Source organism: Mauremys reevesii, linkage group 5 (genome assembly GCF_016161935.1).
Source record: "Mauremys reevesii isolate NIE-2019 linkage group 5, ASM1616193v1, whole genome shotgun sequence".
NCBI lineage: Eukaryota > Metazoa > Chordata > Testudines > Geoemydidae > Mauremys > Mauremys reevesii.
In genome coordinates, this window is record NC_052627.1 from 32,382,498 (window position 1) to 32,402,206 (window position 19,709).

Here is a 19,709-nt window from a genome sequence, read left to right on the forward strand (position 1 = left end):
TCCCTACCTGGCTCTGCGCCTCCCCAGAAGCAACAACATCCCCCTCTCTCTGTTCCTAGGTGAAGGTGTGGCCAGTGACCTCTGTGCTCTGGCTTCACACCGAGCACCGGCTCCGCAGCTCCCATTGGCCAGGAACTGAAGCCAATGGGAGCAGGGCTCAGAGGCACGGCCAGCGCACAGAGGCCCCTGGCCATGCCTCTGCCTAGGAGCCAAGGGATGTTGCCACTTCCAGGGAGACCCCCCTCCGAGGTAAGCACCACCCAGAGCCTTACCTCCCTCCTGTTCCCCAACCCCCAGCTCTGAGTCCCCTCCCGCACCTGCTGGGAGAGGGGGGCCCGGTGGCCCAAGACTGCCCAACAGTGGCTGGTGCGACTGGCCCAGAGGCTGCCCAAGCTGCTCACTGGCCCCCAGGCCAGCCGCACCGGCCACTGCAGAAGTCACGGAGGTCCCAGAAAGTCATGGAATCCATGACTTCCATGACAAACTCGCAGCTTTACTCATGATCACTTGAACCACTAGGATCCTCTTCAGCTTAAGATCCAAAGCCTGTATCTTAGCTCCTGGCAGATACCACACACTTCTGTTCTCCAGGTCAGCTCTGTCTGTTCTTCTTAATAGGGAGTCCCCAATCACGTAGACCTGTTTTTTCCTGGGGGTGATGTGATTTTCTGGCTGCCAATCCTCTTTTATTCTCCCTTGTAATCTTCTGCAAGTCATCCTGTATCCTCCTGGGGCTCTGAACTCTGGGTATCTCCATCAGCTTCTCTCTTCTTACAGGACTAACCGATCTTCTCTTCTTCCTTGCCCTTCCCTCCTTCAGTTACCGCCTGCTGTGCTCCTTCTTCATTTTCCAACTCAGCAAACCTGTTCCTGAGCTCTATTTCTCCTTCACCAGCCGATCTTTTCCTCTGCCTGGTCACATGCTACCACTGACCACTGTCCTCACCCAGCAGTCTCCCCTCTGAGTTTTTCAGTCCAGCTTGCATCTGCAGGTCTTGACTTTTCCCTTCAGCCTCCTCTTGCCTTTGCTCCATCATCTGAGTTTCGAAGGGAGTTCGAGCAACCATAATTTCCACCTGCATCTTCAAGCCTCAGATCTTCTCTATCAGGCTACACTTCATACAAAGCTCTTTTCAGGTACCCGCTCTAGGATCACGTACATCCCACAGCTTCCACATCTGGTCATCTTCATTGTCTCTTCCATGGCTTTGGTCACTACCACTGCTGCCTCTGTACCTGTCATTAGCCTTCCTGCCATAAATTCCTGTCAAGAGTTGTGTGGGAGGGGAAAACCCAAACACACCCCAAAACAAAACAAAACCACTGCACCCCCACCCCAAATTCTGCTTACAAACTCCCTTGTTCACAGCTCTGTTTGCTGCACCTTTACCACTAGCAGACTGTTTGGTTGCCTTTATAGGCCCACCCTATATCAGGGAAGACCCGCCCTCAATCAGGACTCTGCTTCTCTCACAGTACACTGCCCCCTACCAGCGTCTACAAACTGAACAAAGGGGAAAAAAAAACCACGCAAACCAGAAAAAACACATCACACCCACAAAAACCTCACTCACTGCCCCTAAAGACCAGGGACTTATTCCTCCCTTCTCCTCCAACAGAACCCCCACTCAATCTCCTCTGTTTACAGCTCTGTTTGCTGCACCTGTGCCACTGATCCCGTGCCATCTGATTAAAAGATGACAGAATTTGCAGTTTACACAATTGCACCCACTAAAGCAATTTAGGGTGGAAAGAGTTTGTTCTACCTGCATCCATAAATCACAAGTAATGCTTGTACTCTACCACCTGGAAACTGGTTTGGTTTAAAATGAAGAAATTAAAAAAAAACCACCACCATTATCTGGCCCGTGACGTTTCTTCTCCATTCCAGAGAGGGCAATAAGACCTTGATCAACATTCTTTCAATTTAAGATTTGTTTCTGATACAGAACATTACACTTAATGGGTTTATCTGGCAGATTGGTAACTGACTTGCTGCCAAATCTGTCCCAAACAGCATGTGAGTAGCAATGTTTTTTTTAGTTGCCACTTTATTTGAAAGGCATAGGGGTCACTGTTGGTAAAATGCAAGATGTTTTCCTCCAAAGAGTATCCAAAAGAATACAGTTATAGAAATTAGATTGTTCTGTAGTCTAGGACAGGGTGACCAGATAGGAAGTGTGAAAAATCCAGGTACCTTTTTTTCCAGCGGCTGGAGGGGTTGGGTGGGGTATAGTTGCCTATAACAAGACAAAGCCCCTAATATCGGGATGTCTGGTCACGCTAGTCTAGGTCAACATCTTTCAATTAAATAGCTTTTTTCCTGTTTAAAAATGCTTATTGTTGTGATGATGTTGAAACATGTACACCAAATGAGAGAGAGAATATCATACCATCCGTGAACCAGCAAACCTTAAAGGAAGCATGCAGGGCCGGTGCAGACATTTAGGCGACCTAGGCGGTCGCCTAGGGCACTAGGATTTGGGGGGCGCCATTTTCTTCGGCAGCAACTGCGGCAGCTGGATCTTCGGCCGCCCCGGTTGCTGCCGGCATTTAGGCGGAGGGAGCTGGGGCAGGGGAGAGCAGGAAGGGCCATCTGCAGCAAGGGGGGGGGGGGCATAGCATGCAGGGGAACTCCCTGCCCCAGCTTACCCCTGCCCCACCTCCTCCCTGAGCACGCCATGGCTGCTTCACATCTCCCGCCTCCCAGGCTTGCAGCGCCAATCAGCTTAGGCACCGCAAGCCTGGGAGGAGGGAGAAGTGAAGCAGCGATGGGGTGCTCATGCTCGTGCACGGAGCAGGGGTGAGCTGGGGCGGGGGGGTGCCTCAGGGCTGAGGGTGGGGGATAGGGAGCTGCCGTGGGGGAGTGGGGGGGGAAGGGGGCGCCTCAGGGCAGGGACACAGAGGGGAGAGCGCAAGGTGGAAGTTTCGCCTAGGGCGCGAAACATCCTTGCACCGGCCCTGGAAGCATGATACATTCCTAAAGTGAATTCTCTAAAATTCCCAAGGCAATTATCTGCCTAGCCAATTTTTGTTTAAAGTGTTGCCTTACTTAGGGAACTGATGGAAAGTATGTTTTGATTAAAGAGTAGTTGAAACCTCATGGAAAAATAAAAAATATTCTACTGAGAAACAATTCTGCTGGCATCACATTTATTTTCTCATTTTGGTTCCCTTTTTATTTTTTTTAAATTAACAAGGACACTTGCATGAAAACAGGATCTTTGTTGCTTTATACTTCTACTTTCTAGTTGCTCACTATAACCATCTGTTTGTGATATCACAATCATTTTGTGCCAGTAACAAAGGGTGATGGTGAAGAAGCAGCAAAAGGGTCTGTGGGATCAATCTTCCTCCCATTAGAATCAATGGGAAAAGTGACTTTAATGGGAGCAGTACTGAGTCAGTGCCTTCAGCTGAGCAATATGAGTGGACAACTACTAAGCAACCAAGATCCCATTTTAATGCAAATTTTAATAATAAAAGAGATGATATACTGATATAGTATCAATAGAAAAATCTGCAAACAGGTTTTACATTAGATTTCAATGGATCTTGAAAGAAGATTCATGCACTGAAGAAGAATATTTCTAGATAACATATCTTTTAAAAAAATTAAACACTATGGCCATATCCTTAAGCTGGTGTAAGTTGTCAGACCTCCATTATTGGATCTCTGACAATTTACACCAGCTCAGGATATGGCCCACCAGATGACAAACGAATTCAGTAGAGTTACACTACTCTAAGTGAGAGATGAATCAGGCTTTTATCTTTGTTAAAACTCAAACATGAAAATGTTTACATATTTTAGTGAAGGAATATTTGATTCTTAGTATTTGTCTACACGGGGACACTCAGGAAAGTTAATTCAATTGAATTTTTAAAGTGGATTAGTTCAGTGGTTCTCAACCAGGAGTACATCAACTCATCTAGCTCTTTGCCTAGTTTTACAACAGGCTACATAAAAAGCACCAGCAAAGTCAGTATAAACTAAAATTTCGTACGGAGAATGACTTCTTCATACTGATCTATGTACTATACACTGAAATGTAAGTACAATGTTTACCGTATATTCCAATTGATTTATTTTATTATTATATAGTAAAAATGAGAAGGTAAGCAATTTCAGAAATAGTGCGCTGTGACATTTTTATGTCTGATTTTGTAAGCAAGTAGTTTTTAAGTGAGGTGAAATTTGAGGGTTTGCAAGACTCCCAAAAGAGTACAGTAACCTGGAAAGTTTGGGAGCCACTGGATTAGTTAGCCTGCATTCTGAAGTGAACTAAGATAAACGGAATTAAGGCCACTTTAATTCTGGATGAGAAAGCCAACACTGGGGCTTAATGCAGTTTAACTAATCTACTTTAAATTCACACCCTAAGTTTATTTGGATGAACTTTACTAATTATCCCTGTGTAGACAAGACCTCAGATAAGAGGTCCTGTAACTTTATCATCCAATGCTGCCGTTTTCATGTGGTTGTTTGCTTTGATCCTGCTTGAGAGGAAAGGAGGGTGAGGTAATATCTTTTACTGAAACAATTTATGTTGGTGAAAGAGACAAGTTTTCAAGCTTCACAGAGCTCTTCTTCAAATCGGAAAGGTAATCAGAGTGATTACCTTTCACACAAGTTGGTCGAATAAAAGACATTACCTCACCCACCTTGAGTCTCTCATATCCTGGAACCAACACAGCTACAACACTGCAAACAATAACAATGAAAGATATTGACAGGGGCGGCTGTAGACATTTCGCCGCCCCAAGCACGGCGTCATGCCGCGGGGGGCACTCTGCCGGTCGCCAGTCCCGCGGCTCCGGTGGACCTCCCGCAGGCGTGCCTGTGGAGGGTCCACTGGTCCTGCGGCGTCGGTGGAGCCGCGGGACCGGCGGACCCTCCACAGGCACGCCTGCAGGAGGTCCACCGGAGCTGCGTGACCAGCGGACCCTCCGCAGGCATGCCGCCGAAGGCACCCCGCCTGCCGCCCTCCTGGCAACCGGCACAGCGCCCCCCGTGGCATGCCGCCCCAAGCACGCGCTTGGCGTGCTGGGGCCTGGAGCCGCCCCTGAATATTGATCTTGTCAGTCAACCAAGCAGCTGATATTGCACTGGAATGTGGTCATAGTATATGCCTTCTGTTTTCTATGCTATGTCATCACACTTAAATGAAAAAAAAAAAAAAAAACACTGCCAAAATAATTATTTGTAAGATGAAAGTCAGACATTAAATATGGAATGCAGGTTCTGTTATTAAATCAAATCCGCTTTTAACTGCTAAAAACCCAAAACTGATACATTCATGCTCAAGACAAAGTAAGGATGATGCGATGATGCATTACTCCACATATGAAACAAGTGTTTGGAAATCCATATTTGACATTAAACACTATGCATGAAGAACTCTGTTTATTAGCACATATTTTGTGTATTTTAAGCCACATACAGTTGTGCTTGATAGCTGAAATTCAATATGATGTTTTGATTAAGAACGTGAACACACAAAAGTAAAGATTTCAGAGGAAGTCTCACAGCACCTGTAACTCAGCCATGCTGTGCATACAGTTTATAGCATTTCCACCACTGTTCAACACATATTTCTGCATAAGGTAAGGAGAAAAGGTGGACTTTGCAGCACAACCTGAAGGCTGACAAATTCAGGCTGTTACAGAGGGAGAAAGAGAATTCCAAAGGGCCACAGCCTTCACGAGCTGCCATATGGAATCATAACATTTTTTTATAATCACCTTTGTGTGGAAAAGCAGCATGAGAAATTTCAGTCCAAAGAGTAATTTTGTTCCATAAAGTCAAAAGCATCTACAAAATACACGTTTATAATGTAGACTGATTCCTAATAGGATTTCTATTTTGTAGCTGTTGCTATTACTATAAATTTCAATATCAATTGCTTCCCCCAAAATTCCTTCTCTGCATGTTTTGAAACTGACATCCCAACAGGTAGTAAAATACAAGCAAAGATATATTATTTGCACACATTTGGTAAGAAACTTTATCATCTCCATTTTTAGCTTTATTCATTTAACCTGTTTGCACTTGGCTGAAAAAATCTTGGACAGCTGAATCAATCCATTTTGCAGTGAAAATAATCCTGTCAGTGATTGACTAGCCAGATACTACAGCTGAAAATAGGCATGGCACTAACTGTCCCTTTTAACTTGACCGAAGATCCATGTATAAGTGTTTGTTTAAAAATGTCAACAGTTTCTCATAGTGATTTCACCAAATGCTTGTGGAACAAGAATTCACATGACTATTCTAGACTAGGCTCAGGCAAACCAGTTTTTGCAGTCACACAGAATTAGCTTCTAAACTAGCCTCCAAGAGAGATTACTCCTGAGAGAATTCTGTGCCAAAGAATTAAAAATTCTGCACACAATATTTTAAAATTCTGTATATTTTATTTGTCAATAAATAAATGTGGAAGCTCCAGCATGGCAGTGGGGAGCACAAGCCACTGGCTACATGGAGGTGGGAGATCACCCTGCAGCCTCCCCACCCCAGCTCCTTGGAACACGGACTCAGAAGTGAGGCCACACCCGACCCTGACACAGTACAAGGGCCAGGCCTGCTCCAGAAACACCCCAGGGCCCTGCACCTCCATGCCATGCTCACCAAGATAGCGAGAGGGACAGTCTCACATGCATGCCAAGCCCTGGCCCCAAGTGTAGAGCAGGCAGGCTCAGCCCAACAGGATCCAAATGTGGAGGGGCTTAGTGTGGGGGAATCCCGGTTTGGGGTGAGAGAGTTCTGTGTGGGGCAATCTGGGTGCAGGTGGCTTGGTGTGGGGTCCAGGTACAGGAGGGATCTGGATGAACCGGGGCTTGTTGTGGGGTTCCAGGTGCAGGGGAATGAGACTCTGCAGCGAGGCCCAGGTGAAGGTGGTTGGGGCTCAGCGGGGGCGGGAGGGGTGTCTGGGTGTGGAGGGATGGGGTTCAGCAGGGGATTTGGGGGCTCAGCAGGGGGGCCAGTGCTGAGAGAGGGAGGCTTGGTTGGGGAGGGTCCAGGTGCTGGGGCTCATGGGTGGGAGTCCAAGTGTGGAGGGATCATCAGGGTGGTCCAGGTGCAGGGTAGATGGGGCTTACCAGAGTGAGGGTTCAAGTTTTGGGGGCTCAGTGGGGAGTTATCCAGATGCAGGGTGGGGGTCCAGATGCAGGGGGAGTGAGACTCAATGGGGGAGGGAGGCCTGGGTGCAGGGGGTTTTGCATGCAGGGGAGAGGGGCTCAACCAGGGTCCGGATGCAGGGGGAATGTGGCTCGTGGTGGGTCTCGGTCCAGAGGGTTTCCGGATGCAGGAGGTGAGGCTTGGCAGGGTGGGGGTTCTGGTGCAGAGTGCTCGGGGCGGGGTTTCTCTGTATGGGGGGATCCAGCTGCACGGGGGTTGGGCAGATGGGAGAGCAGCTCCCATACAGTGAGCCCTTCCCCCATTGCTGAGGAGCGATAGGGGCAGGAAGTGAGGGGAGGCGGAGCTTCCTGCACCCACGGGAGGTTTCCAGGTGTGGGTCTAATCTGGCCCCAGCCCCAACCACTCCCTGCAGAGGAAGAAGACCCATCCTCCCCTGCCCAGCCAGGACTAGCAGTCGAGCCCACTGCAGGGTAGGAAGCACCGGCCAGGGTGTCCCCAGCCCACCCCAACCCATGGTGATTTACCTCTCCAACAACTCCTCCAAGTGCCTGAAACAACACACCCACACTGCCGGGAAGGTGAGTGTGACCACTCTTGTGGCTTCCCTTTGGTTGCCCATCAGAAAGTCATTTTTCTGTGGGGAAGCAAAGAAATCGGGGGTGAGGGAGGGAGAGATGAATTCTGCACACATGCAGTCGTGCAGAATTCCCCCAGGAGTAGGAGATGGATATTGTGACAGACAATAGAAATTCCAGATTTTTCTACTAAGGTGTCCCCAAGCATCCTGGGATCTTTTTTGAATGTCTCCAGCTACTTCTTTTTTAATTCATCCTTGAATATCACTTCAATGCAGAATATACTCAATCTATATTACTCTTCACTGTTTTCTCCCTTTTCTCGGTTTGTGTGTCTTTGGCTTATCTTGTTCTGTAGAACTTCCTTCATATATTATATCCACAAGATGTTCTATCCATATTGCCACCTGCTCTCCGCCTCCTCAATTTAAATCTGAACTTCATCTCAAATCTTCAGAAGTCAGATGTTCAACTTGACCTTGAACTAACTTGTTTTCTACCTTTCCCAGATCACCGACATCAAAAATAAACCGTCTTGACCATTCTTCTGCCAAAACTGCTCTGCTTTCAACTGCTCTTCCTAAGTAATATGAACTTTATATTACTCCTTTATGGTCCCCCTAAAATGCAATTTTTTGAAGTTCAATTTGTCCAAATGCAGCTGCTCACATATGCACCTGCCTGGAGACAGTAACACATCACTCAGTCTCAGATACCTGTATTGGATGCCTGTTCACTTCAGAATACAGAACAAAATCTCTCTCCTAATCTTCAAATCCTCCACATACTTCCCAATGCTTCCCCTGAATCTCCTTCTCCTGCCCATTCCCTGCGTTCCCCCAATGCCAGACTTCTACATTGAGGGAAACAAACGTATTCACATACAGGAACCTTGAAACAGGATCCCTGTTACACTGTGACCAACTGACTATTCCCTCTGGTTAATTACTCCTTATCTCTCTCTAAAAACCACCAATGTCTTCTCCCTGAAGCCTGGAAACTATGCCCCCATCACCTTCCTAGCATATTTACAGGTACAAACAACATTACTTTTTTTTTTTTTTTTTTTTAAACACACTCAATAAAACTTTAGCAATTTGCTTTATCCACATGAATTCTGACCTAATCTACCTTATAAAATGGACCACATCAGCTCTTACTTTTACTGCCCAAATGTATATAAAATAATGTCTAACCTACTATACAATAGATTCGATTATAAAAATATGTCTTACCCAAGGAATACGTTTCCAATATACTATAACCATAACATACAGTATAGAATTACTCACTACAGAATAATGTTATTTTCTAAATAACAGAATTAGACGTACAAACGTACAATTTCTAGGCAGTACCGGGATTACAATGGCACCAGTGGCGCCATGGAGCTGGGCTCATGCTCAGAAGAGACTCCGATTCCACTTGCACTGCACCCCGAGACCCCACCAGCCCACTGGCTCTCCCCTGCCCACCACTTGCTCCACCCAGCCAGCCAAGGGCTCCTCTCCGCCCCCTGGCCCCACCCACTGGCTCCTTAATACATATTATATAAAATATTACATATACATGCATGCTTTTTCTAAAGACTCATTCAAAACATCTTTCAAAAACCATTTACACTTACCTATAGCGTTCAGGAGGCACAATGTCAACATTAAAGTTAAGCATAAGTCTCTAATGTTAGATGCACAACTACTACATTTGTACAAGTAACTCAGGACTATTCAGTTTGCACATACACATGGCAATTGTACATCAAGATTATATATGGCGAACAATGCGACTAGCTGTGGTAATAAACTCTTTGCTTGATTATAGCTATTTGCAGTCCTACAATGCACATGTAAATTCAGACCCCAATCCCTGTTCAGCAAAGCACTCAGGCGCATACTTAACTTTAAGCACATGCTAATGCCCCCACTGAAATCAATGGGACTTAAGCATGGGGTTGAAGTTAAGTATGTGTTTAAGTGTTTTCCTTAGAAACCAAGTGAAAATTTCCCCCCGAAAAAGTAATCATCTATTTATTTAATTTTGGGGCAAATTTTGCAGTTTACATGTTAAGTGGCTGTAGTCACTTCAACAATATTTTATACAAGTGCTCTTCACCAACACAAATGTTTGTTTTGAAATATTTGTTACCTGAATTTTTCACAGATTCAATAATCACTGAATTTTAAATTCCTGATAAAGGCAGGTTAGCGTGAGTACCATCATGTTTGGTTGCACTGGAGAACTTGGATCTGATTTACACATATTTAACACCCATTGGCTTCAGTGAAGTTACTCCTTATTCACAGTGATGTAGGTGAGAGCAGAATCAGGCCTCTTGAATTCATCTGGTTGTAAATGTGGCATTGAAAGTACATTAGATTTCCAGACAGGAAAAACATTGCTTGGACCTTGAACAAAAGCCCATGATTATTTAAATATTAAATTTACATCAGTCATTAGATTTGCAGTTAAAACAGTCATCTCTCTATAAATTTCCTCCCACCCCATCAAAATAAATAAAAATAAATAAATTTTAAAATTAATATCCATTAAAGTTTCTTTATACTTCTCATGTAAACTTCTGATTTTGAGACCATGCCACCAAGACATAGGCTTGCCAAAATTATTTCAAGAAATATGTTCAGCTAACCTTTGAGCTGGCACCTTATTCTGGCTATTCTCTGCCTTAAGACGTAGAAAGCTGCAAAACAAATGTCCAAAAAAAGAAATTCCAGATTTTTTTTTTTTCCTGTAAGGAAGATGGACTTGGCTTGGGTTTTTATCAACTTGCTACATTCCTGGAGACTTACACACATTTAACAGTCAATGCTTCTCTGAAATAAAAAAAAAATTCTGGAACATATTTAAAAATGGAAACACCTTACTATTTTGTTCTGAAATGTAACAAATACATTATGTGATACAAAAGTGATTACAATTAATGATGTTATGCTATTCTTATTCAGTCAGTCAGTGAGCTTGGTAAAGAATAATAGCCACTTCCCCCAGCTGTAAAAATTATCTTATTTCAGGGTTCAAGTTCAATGTTTTCAATAACAGAACATAAACACGGTTTTCTTAAAGAGACAGTATCCTGTCATTTAAATATACAAGCTCATATAGATTTTCCCATATAGCCAACATAAAGAGTTAGCATCTGGATACTAACTTTTCTGTAATTAAAAAAATGTGCACTTTACGTACCGGAACAGTTGTCACCAATAAAGATGCTGGCATATAAATTGCTGGTCATCTTTACAGTGTTTCAATTTTGATTGTCATCTAAACTAAAGCTAATACTTAGCAACCTTTTCTACTCTTACTAACATATGTAATCAAATAACCGAAAACAAAATAAAATGCAAACACCAGATTTGTGTTTCCCAGTTCAAATAATTGCGAATAAAATGGACTGTCAGTTACGTTAAGTAGCACTGATTGGGACGTTATGTGATTTTACTATAAGAGCCTGAAACTTACAGTTCTTGGTTTTCTAGCATCACAGGATGTGATTCTGATTTCACTTACACTAGTTACATCAGTGTAGAACAGGGGAGAAAAAGAAGACTAAGTCCCTAAAGTTCTGTTCCAAAGCCCATTCAAGTCAGTGGAAGGATTTCCATCAACTTTGGAACAGGCCCTAAGCGCTACAAGAGAAAAATCTAAATAGCCAAACCACATTACTGAAAAAAGCTAGATTAAAAAATTCTTGTATTTGAAGGGTGGAATGGGTGCAATCTGAGAGAGGAGGATACTGTTTCTTTAACACCACTTAAAATATTTTCTGATATTTTAAAACAACATGCTTTTGAACTGAAAAATGTAACTGAATAAAAATAGCAAAACCACAGTGTTTTTACATAGCAATGTTAAAGCAGTAGTGCAGTTCTGTATACAAATGTCTATTATTTTTTTAGAATATTTGAAGATGCACAAAAAACTTCTGTTCCTTTACATAGAATAGATATGCAATATATTGATATATATCTATTTTATACATATGTGCAGTCTAGCGAATAATACTGGATTAAATTAGACCCCAATCCTGCAGTCATTGAAGTCAATGACAAAAATCCTATTGATTTTAATGGGCCCTCTAGGAAACAGACAATTTGTCTCAACCCAGTATTTCCAAGGCTGGTTAGCGACACAAAGCATGGTTTTGCTTTTAGTTGAGATAAGTGAATCTTAGACCATACAGAATTGCATTTCCATTTAAAGCATTGTTATGCCCAGAAAACAGGAATCCTAAACAATGAGGCCTATTTTCACATCAATGCATGAAGGGATTTATATGGGTAACTCCCATCAATGCTAATGAGAGCTACAAAAAACCTCCATGCAGGCATCAATGAGAGTATAAACCCTTGTGTTTGCAGTTCTCTTTAAAATGTTTATCAATATATTACACCATTTAGAAAAATATTTATTTTATCTCATAAAGACAGGAGCAGCAGCAGCAGCATCTACCATATAGTTTCTTCGCAGCTATTGTGAGAAGGCAGCATCATGCAAAATTTCCAGCAAAGCACTTGGTTACATCTGCATTTCTAGCACCCTCTGTGTATACTTGTGAAAGCCCCACTCCTTGGTGTCAGTAATATAAAAGCTCTGCATTTTACTATGTTTGGCTAAAACTACCAAGCCACTGCTGCATGACTGAGGCTGGTTTGTGTAGTCTTATACAGTACTTTTACCAATGGGATGAATATTGAATTGTTTAATTCCTTTGACTGCCCTGCACCTATGCCATTAAAACATAATCACAATTACTTCACTGGAAGCTGGTAGGAAATTTGATCATTGGCCTATTTTTGTTAAGATCTCTTTATAAGATGCTCAGTTACCTTAATGGTGGAAGATGATTGATAGATGCTATTTTAAGTACACCTATCATTTAATTAAAGACGTCTCAGGACATCTCACAGAGACTTTGTTATTGCTAAGGAGAGTTCCATTGTTGGATGGCTGATGGGCATAAATTATATCACTATTAAAAAAATAAAATCTACTCTAGGAATTTCGGTTAAACACTTCCTACTGATATGCCACTTCTACCTTTCTGTCCAATAGCATTATATATTTGAAGACAAATGGCCAAATCCTCAGGTGGTATAAATTGGTACCAGTTCATACCAGCTGAGGAGCTGACAGAATAGCTACCAATTTATTTCAGCTGAGGATTTAGCCTTCATATTTGCACATATTGGAATGTAGGAAGAAGACTTCTTCTTACTACTGTCCCTAGCAAAGGAGTTGTCCAATCTGCATTCAAAATGAAACTTCAAATTGATTTTTATAGCTATTTTTTTCAAAAGATTTACATTTTAGTTTCTACTTTATCTTAATAAAGTCTCTCATTCTCAAAACCTTATTTACTAAAATACATTTATATCTTGGCTGTTATTCTTCAGCTACAATTTCAGACACTTTAAAATGGAAGACAAATGTTCTCTGGGCAATGCACAGCATGAATGTTTAGTGTAGCTTAACTTTGTAAAACTGGCATACAACTGAGCTGCAAATAGGCATGCGGGCAAGTCCAAAGCAGGTGCATCTTACATAAGAAATATATGGACATATAGAAACAATCTTGTATGGCCACTGAAAGAACCACAGAAACATTTGTAATCTAAATAGAATCTTGGTTCTTGTTTAGCAACATAGAAGTGAATAATTCAATCAAATGGACCAATAAATCAAACAAAGAAACACTGTTCCGATGATGAACTCAGATTATTGCTTAGATAAAGTAATGGGGGAGTACCCTGAAACAAACCACACTGAATTGTTGGTAGGTACAGAACTGCCACACTCATGCTGAAAAAAATCAAGAGTTTCATGGGCCATATAATTTCATTTATAAGGCACTGCATTGAAACAATATCTTTTTCATCCTGTACCTGAGCTAGCTGTTATGCTAAATCCCAGAATAATCCTCTTCAGTATACAGTAACGTTGGATGCATTGTTTATACACGTCATCTAGCTGGTTAACATATTTCTCAGCATGGTTGAGCCAGATCCTTAGTTAGTGTAAATCAGCACAGCTTCACGGACTTCAGTGAAGCTTTGCTGATTTATACCAACATCTGGCCCAACAGAGACATTTGCAAGTTTAGGCCTGGATTGCCCTCTCATATAGAAATATCCAGGGGAGGCAACCCTGGTGAAAAGACAACTACTGTACCTTCATAGGGTATTCTCTGAACCATTCCATCAGAGGAGGGCAGTTTCTCCCACCCAAGAACTGCCCTCAAGCTCTGTGGATATCCTAGAATATACAGAGGCCAGGGCTGGTCATAAAGAGGCTCATTACCAGCTCTGGGACTCTGCCCCATCAGACCACTGGCAGTGAAGCTCCATTGGAGATAGGCTGCCAGGATTCCCTTGAGCTGCTGTTGCCTCAGGAATCTCCATCTGCCCAGGAATTTCCCATCATAGATATGGAGGCTCAACAATTCAAGCAGTCTGAGGCTGTATTAACTTTCCACTAGCTTTTCTGCTAGTGCCTGGAGAGGGGTGTGTGTGTGTGCGCATGCGTGAGTGAGTGAGAGAGAGAGAGAGAGACACAGACAGACAGACACACAGTGAAGTGGGTGGGATGACCCATGCCCAAATCTTTCCTATCTTGGCTCATCCCATACCCAGCTGCACATTCCAGACCCATGGAGGTGGCCTTGGGAATGGACAGCGTGTCCATCACAAAGCTGGTTACAAAACAGAAGTTTTCCACATAGAAGGTCCCCTTTGCACTACAACAACTGAGGGAACCATTGAACCCTAGCTGATTCATCAGTTAGTTATCTTAAGCTAATCAAGTGGCAGGCTTGTCTTGTAACAGTTATTCATACACGCTTTTAAAGTGCATTCACTGCATGCAGGCACATATGTAAAAATGCATACAATTTAATTAGGAAAAAAAAAAAAAGAGTACCATGGGTATCTATGCTGTAAACAAAATACTCTGGAGGAAGACAGGAAGTTAGGGGAAAAAAACCAAACATGAACAGGGCTTTAATTTTGTGCAGCACTTAGATACCACAGCAATAGGCATTATGTAAAAATCCAAGAGAGCTTCATCTTTTTAAGCATCCATATCTTGCACTTGCTGCAGACACACTACTACTACACCAGTAAGGGTTGCACAACTGGAAATTTATGAAGTAATTTCAGTTTTGGAATTTAAAGATGCAAAAAGCAAACTAAAGCTGAAATGCTACAGATTACTCCACAAGGACCAATCACTGTGTACATTCACAGGCTCACTGAAATCAAGGGAGCTCCAAACAACTGCAAGGATCTGCCTGTGCAGGGCAATTTGAAGGATCAGGGCCTCAATATCTGAATCTCTCCATTTTTATTAATACATAAAATAAACTACCAATTAAAATATTATATTGGTTTTAAAAATTTCGGTCACTTCAAAGTTAGCCCTTGTATGCCAGGTTTAATCCACAAGCCAAATCTCCACATCAGACCTATAAATCCCAGAAACACTGTTTGATCCTTCGCTGGCTTTTATGGTATAGGGTCAGTATTTTTAAAGGTCTCTAAAATTAGGCTCCTAAATCCCACTAGGTCAATTTTCTGAGTGCTGAGCACATACAAGTCTCGTTGTAGTCATCTGGAGCTGCAGGTGTGTTCAGTGCCTGTGAAAATCTTGCTATTTTTATTTAGGAACCTCAATATGGACTTAGATAGCTAACTTAAATTTGCACTGGTGTTCACAAACTGATTCTGGGAAAACATCAGAGGCATCATCCAAAATGCTTGGGAGCTCTTGCAATTATTTCAGGTGTTGTAGCATCCCTTAAAGAACGTGCCAGTTTTGGAAGGAGGATTTGGGAGTATCATTATAGTGTTCTGAGAACCTGGGAGGCGCGAGACTGAGATATGAATATTGTGTTGGAGGCACTTGTTCCAAAGTTTTATAGCCTCGGTTGCACAGGGAGTGGGATTGAGCTCCCCCTTGTCTGTTTATGTAAAACATACATTAGATGTTGTCTGTCATGACTCTGATCTTGTGGTTCTTGATGAGGGGAAGAAAATGGGGGCAGGCATTGCGGACATCTCGGAGCTCTAGAGGTTTATATGAAGTGTGGTTTCTGTAGAAGACCAGAGGCCATGAGTCGTGAGATGGTCCAGGTGTGCTCCCCAGTTAGTGAGGGATGCATCTGTCATGATGATAATGGAGGGAGGATCCTAATGGAAGGGGACCCCAAAACACAGGTAGAAAGGAAGGGTCCACCATATGAGCAAATCTTTGACTTTTGAGGGCATAAGTCTGCTTAGTCTGTGCATGTTGGGTTTGTAGACTGGCTAGCCAGCCCTGTAGGTATCGAATGCACAGGCGATACCATGTGGCCTAAAAGTTGTAGGCAGTGTCAGGCAGTGACCTGTGCTCTGTACTCTCACAATGAGGTTGCTCAGTGTGTGAAATCTGTCCTTTAGAAGTGATGTGAGACCTGTGGTGGAATTGAGTTGGGCTCCTATGAAGTTTAGTTACTGGGTAGGATGTAAAGTAGATTTGTTTATGTTTATTTGCAGGCCAAGGTGGTGGAAGCAATTTACGGTTGTGTAGGTCACTCAAATAGCTTCCGACAATGTGAGAGACTTCAGGAGACAGTCATCCATATAAGAAAAAAAAATAATGATTCCTCAATCTCCCTGCTCCAACGTCGGAATGATTGTTGACAGTGTAACCATCCTGAGTTTTTGTTTCTTGACTAACCTGTTTAATTGTTGAAGATCGAGACTAGGTCGCCATCCCCCCCACTTTTCTTTTTGGTCAAGAAATAGCGGGAATAAAATCCCTTCCCTCAGCATTGAGTGGGTACCCACTCCACTGCTCCTAGTTGTAGAAGATGGTGCACCTCTTGACGGAGCAAGTGTTCGTGAGAGGGGTCCCTGAAGAGGGATGGGGAGAGGGAGTGGGTGGGCATGGCGAGGAAGGGGATGATATAGCCTGATGGGATGATTTCTAGGACCCATTTGCCATAGTGATAGCTTCCCAGTTGGTGAGGAATGGGAGCAGATGGTGTCCAAAAGGATGGATGGTTGCAGTAGGCGCTGGAGAGGGTGGGAGGTCTTCTATACCCTTGACCAAAGCTTCCGATCTGCTTGTTTGGTGGAGGGGGTTGAGACGCTGTGGATGGTGTGTGTGTGGGGGGGGGGCATCATTGTTGGGTTCTTCGTTTTTGCTGCAAGTAGTTTCTCACCATCGAAAGGAAGATATTCAACAGCATTCTGTAACTCCCGTGGGATGGAAGAGGAACCAAATCATGAGGCTCACCGCATGACAATGGCTGTGGTGGTGAATCTGGCAGCCATGTCAGCAGCATCAAGGGCGGCCTGAAGAGCCGTATGGGATATCATCTGTCCCTCATAGACCACAGCTTTAAATTATTGCCGCTTGTCCTCGGGAATGTCATTAATAAATTCCATGAATTTAGTGTAGTTCCTGTGGTCATACTTCGCTAATAGAGCCACATAGTTCACCACCCTAAATTGTAAGGTGGAAGATGAATACACTTTGCAGCCAAATAAGTCCATCCTCTTGCTATCCTTATCAGATGGGGTAGACCAGAAATATTGCTGTTTATTTTTCTGGTTGGCCTCCTCAACCACCAACGAATTGGGCAACGGGTGTGTAAAGAGAAACACGGAACCTTTGGAGGGGAAGTAATATTTGCGGTCCACTTTCCTGCAGGTTGGGGGTATAGTGGTCAGGGTCTGCCATACGGTTTTAGCTGGTTCCATGATGACCCCATTGATCAGCAATGCTATTTTGGAAGAGGTGGTGGGTTGTAAAATTTCGGTAAGCTTGTGTTGGTGTTCAGACACTTCCTCAAAAGTGATCTTGAGCTCATCGGCAACTCTTTTAAACAAGTTCTGGAACTGCGTGAAATCGTCAGCTGTTGTTGGTGGCGGAGGCATAATAGCCTCCTTGGGCGAGACAGATGAGTGTTTATTAATTGGAGAGGTGTCAGGTGCAACGTCCTCTGCTAGCTGAGCTGTTGGTTCGTCTCGTAGCTTGGCATCATTGTTTGTGGTTGCAGTTTTTATCTCTGAGGATTTCAGCGCTTAATTCTGTTGGGAAGCAGACTGCTGGCCCAGGTCCGATGCGGGTCTGAGGTCAGTGTCCTTGCAGGTCCAGGCTTTAAGTTTACTATAGTGTACACATTTTTGGGGTACATGGGATTCTCCCAAACATCATACGCACTGAGAATGGCCATCAGAAATGGGGATGGCGTCTCTGCATATTATGCATCTTTTGAGGCCTGGAGAACCAGTTATATTGGGAGTCACTAACTCTGAGGTAAAGATTTCTTTTTTTTTTTTTTTAATAGGAGGTAAGTAATAACAAACTTATCTAAATAAGTAACAAAAACTAATTAACTACTAGAACTGTATCTAAATAAAGGCTATGAAGAGTGAAACTAGTGGGACTGCTAAACTCTGTCTCTGGACAGGGATGGTAGAGAAGGAACTGAGGAGTCTGGGCCATGCACGTGCTGTTCAAGCACTGACAGGGTGCGAGGCAGGCACCACCTGTGCATGGCCTGTATGAGAACTGCTGCGAAAATCTCCGATTGAAGACACAGGGACACACCTTGACCTGGAGTGGAGCACCCACAGGGACAACTCTTGAAGGAGAAGAGATAAGCTTTGCAAAGACACAGGCCAGATCATCTCTCCCCCATCATCCTCCCCTGTGGCTGGAAGCAGCTCCCATCCCTTCCCTCCCACATAGTGCTGAAATGCTGCTGCTGGCCACATTCTGGTGTGAACCCTGGCAGAAATCTGGGGAGGGGAGGGGACCCTGCACGTACCCTCTCCACCCCCAAGTGTTGCTTTGGGAAGACACGGTGCCAGGTACTGGGAGAGGTGGGTCTGTCCCAAGGGCCCAGCCAGGCATGGAGGGCAGAGAGCACCGGGCAGGGATGGGCAGATCGATCGGTCACCCCTCCCCATCTGGAGGAGGAGGGTCAGGTCATGTGTCTATGCCAGCTTGATCTCTCATATTAACCACCACCACCTTGAAATGGATAGCTGGGGGTAGATTTGCAATTTAGCTTCCTGCACCGGAAAGACTCAATTTCATTTAGTTTAACCTCTCATCATGAGCTATAGACAGAATTTTCAAAAGGACTCAGCATCCATAATCAGCCAGATGTCCTCTGCGTCCCGCACAAGAGTTCGGCTCCCATTTAAGCACCAAAAGGAATTGCCAGTTTTTCAGTATGTTGGAAGTCATTTGGCCGTAAGTATCTCAATGGGAGCTGCTAGGCGCTGAGCTCTTTTCAAAATGTGGCCCCAAGTGTGGGCATGGAACACTGAAAAATCCATCTTTGAGCTCTCTTGAAAAGCTACTTGAGAGTGAAGAAGTTGTAAATAATGGATTTGGAGTTTTATGTTTTAAAAAATATGGCAGAACAGAGAGAGAAGGGAGGGATTTTTGTCCCCATTTTAGTCTACAAAATATTTTAAAGGGAATCTGAAAAAATATATATTCTTACAGTCACTATGAATGACGTCATCCCTATTAAATTCCAAAATCCAAACAGAAAAAATATGAAAGATTTATGTAGTGGGGATTAGTATAGATGCACTTGCTGCAACAGAACCGCCCCTTACAATATAATGCCACTCAAATAATGGCATCAGAACTGCAGCCAGTCAATTTTTCTGAGGCCTTGGCTACACTTGGCACATTATAGTGCAATAAAGCCGTCAAGAGTGCTCTACCTCACTCCCCGTCCACACTGCGCTCTGATTCACCTCCGGAACTGTCCCACAATGCCTGGTCTAGCCACTCTGGTCATCACTTTTGAATTCTGCTGCCCTGTCCTCAAGTGACCAAGCATCAGACCCACCCTTTAAATTCCCTGGGAATTTTGAAAATCCCCTTCCCGTTTTCTCAACCAGGCGTGGAGTGCTCTCAGCACATCTTTCCAGGTGGCCATGCCTCCATGTGCCAGGTGATCCCCAGTA

At 43.7% G+C, this 19,709-nt stretch overlaps 1 protein-coding gene across 5 annotated transcripts in view; it reads right to left on the reverse strand.

Moving 5' to 3' along the window:
- The window catches only part of NPNT (nephronectin), a 78,164-nt gene that overhangs the window by 48,228 nt on the left and 10,227 nt on the right, over positions 1-19,709 (reverse strand). For 3 of the 5 annotated variants that reach the window (XM_039540414.1, XM_039540411.1, XM_039540413.1), the window contains exon 3: positions 10,364-10,414. The exons of the other annotated variants lie outside the window; for them this stretch is intronic. In XM_039540414.1, the coding sequence (XP_039396348.1) occupies positions 10,364-10,414 (51 nt within the window). The remainder of the gene's footprint in view (positions 1-10,363; positions 10,415-19,709) is intronic. 5 annotated transcript variants of the gene reach the window in all.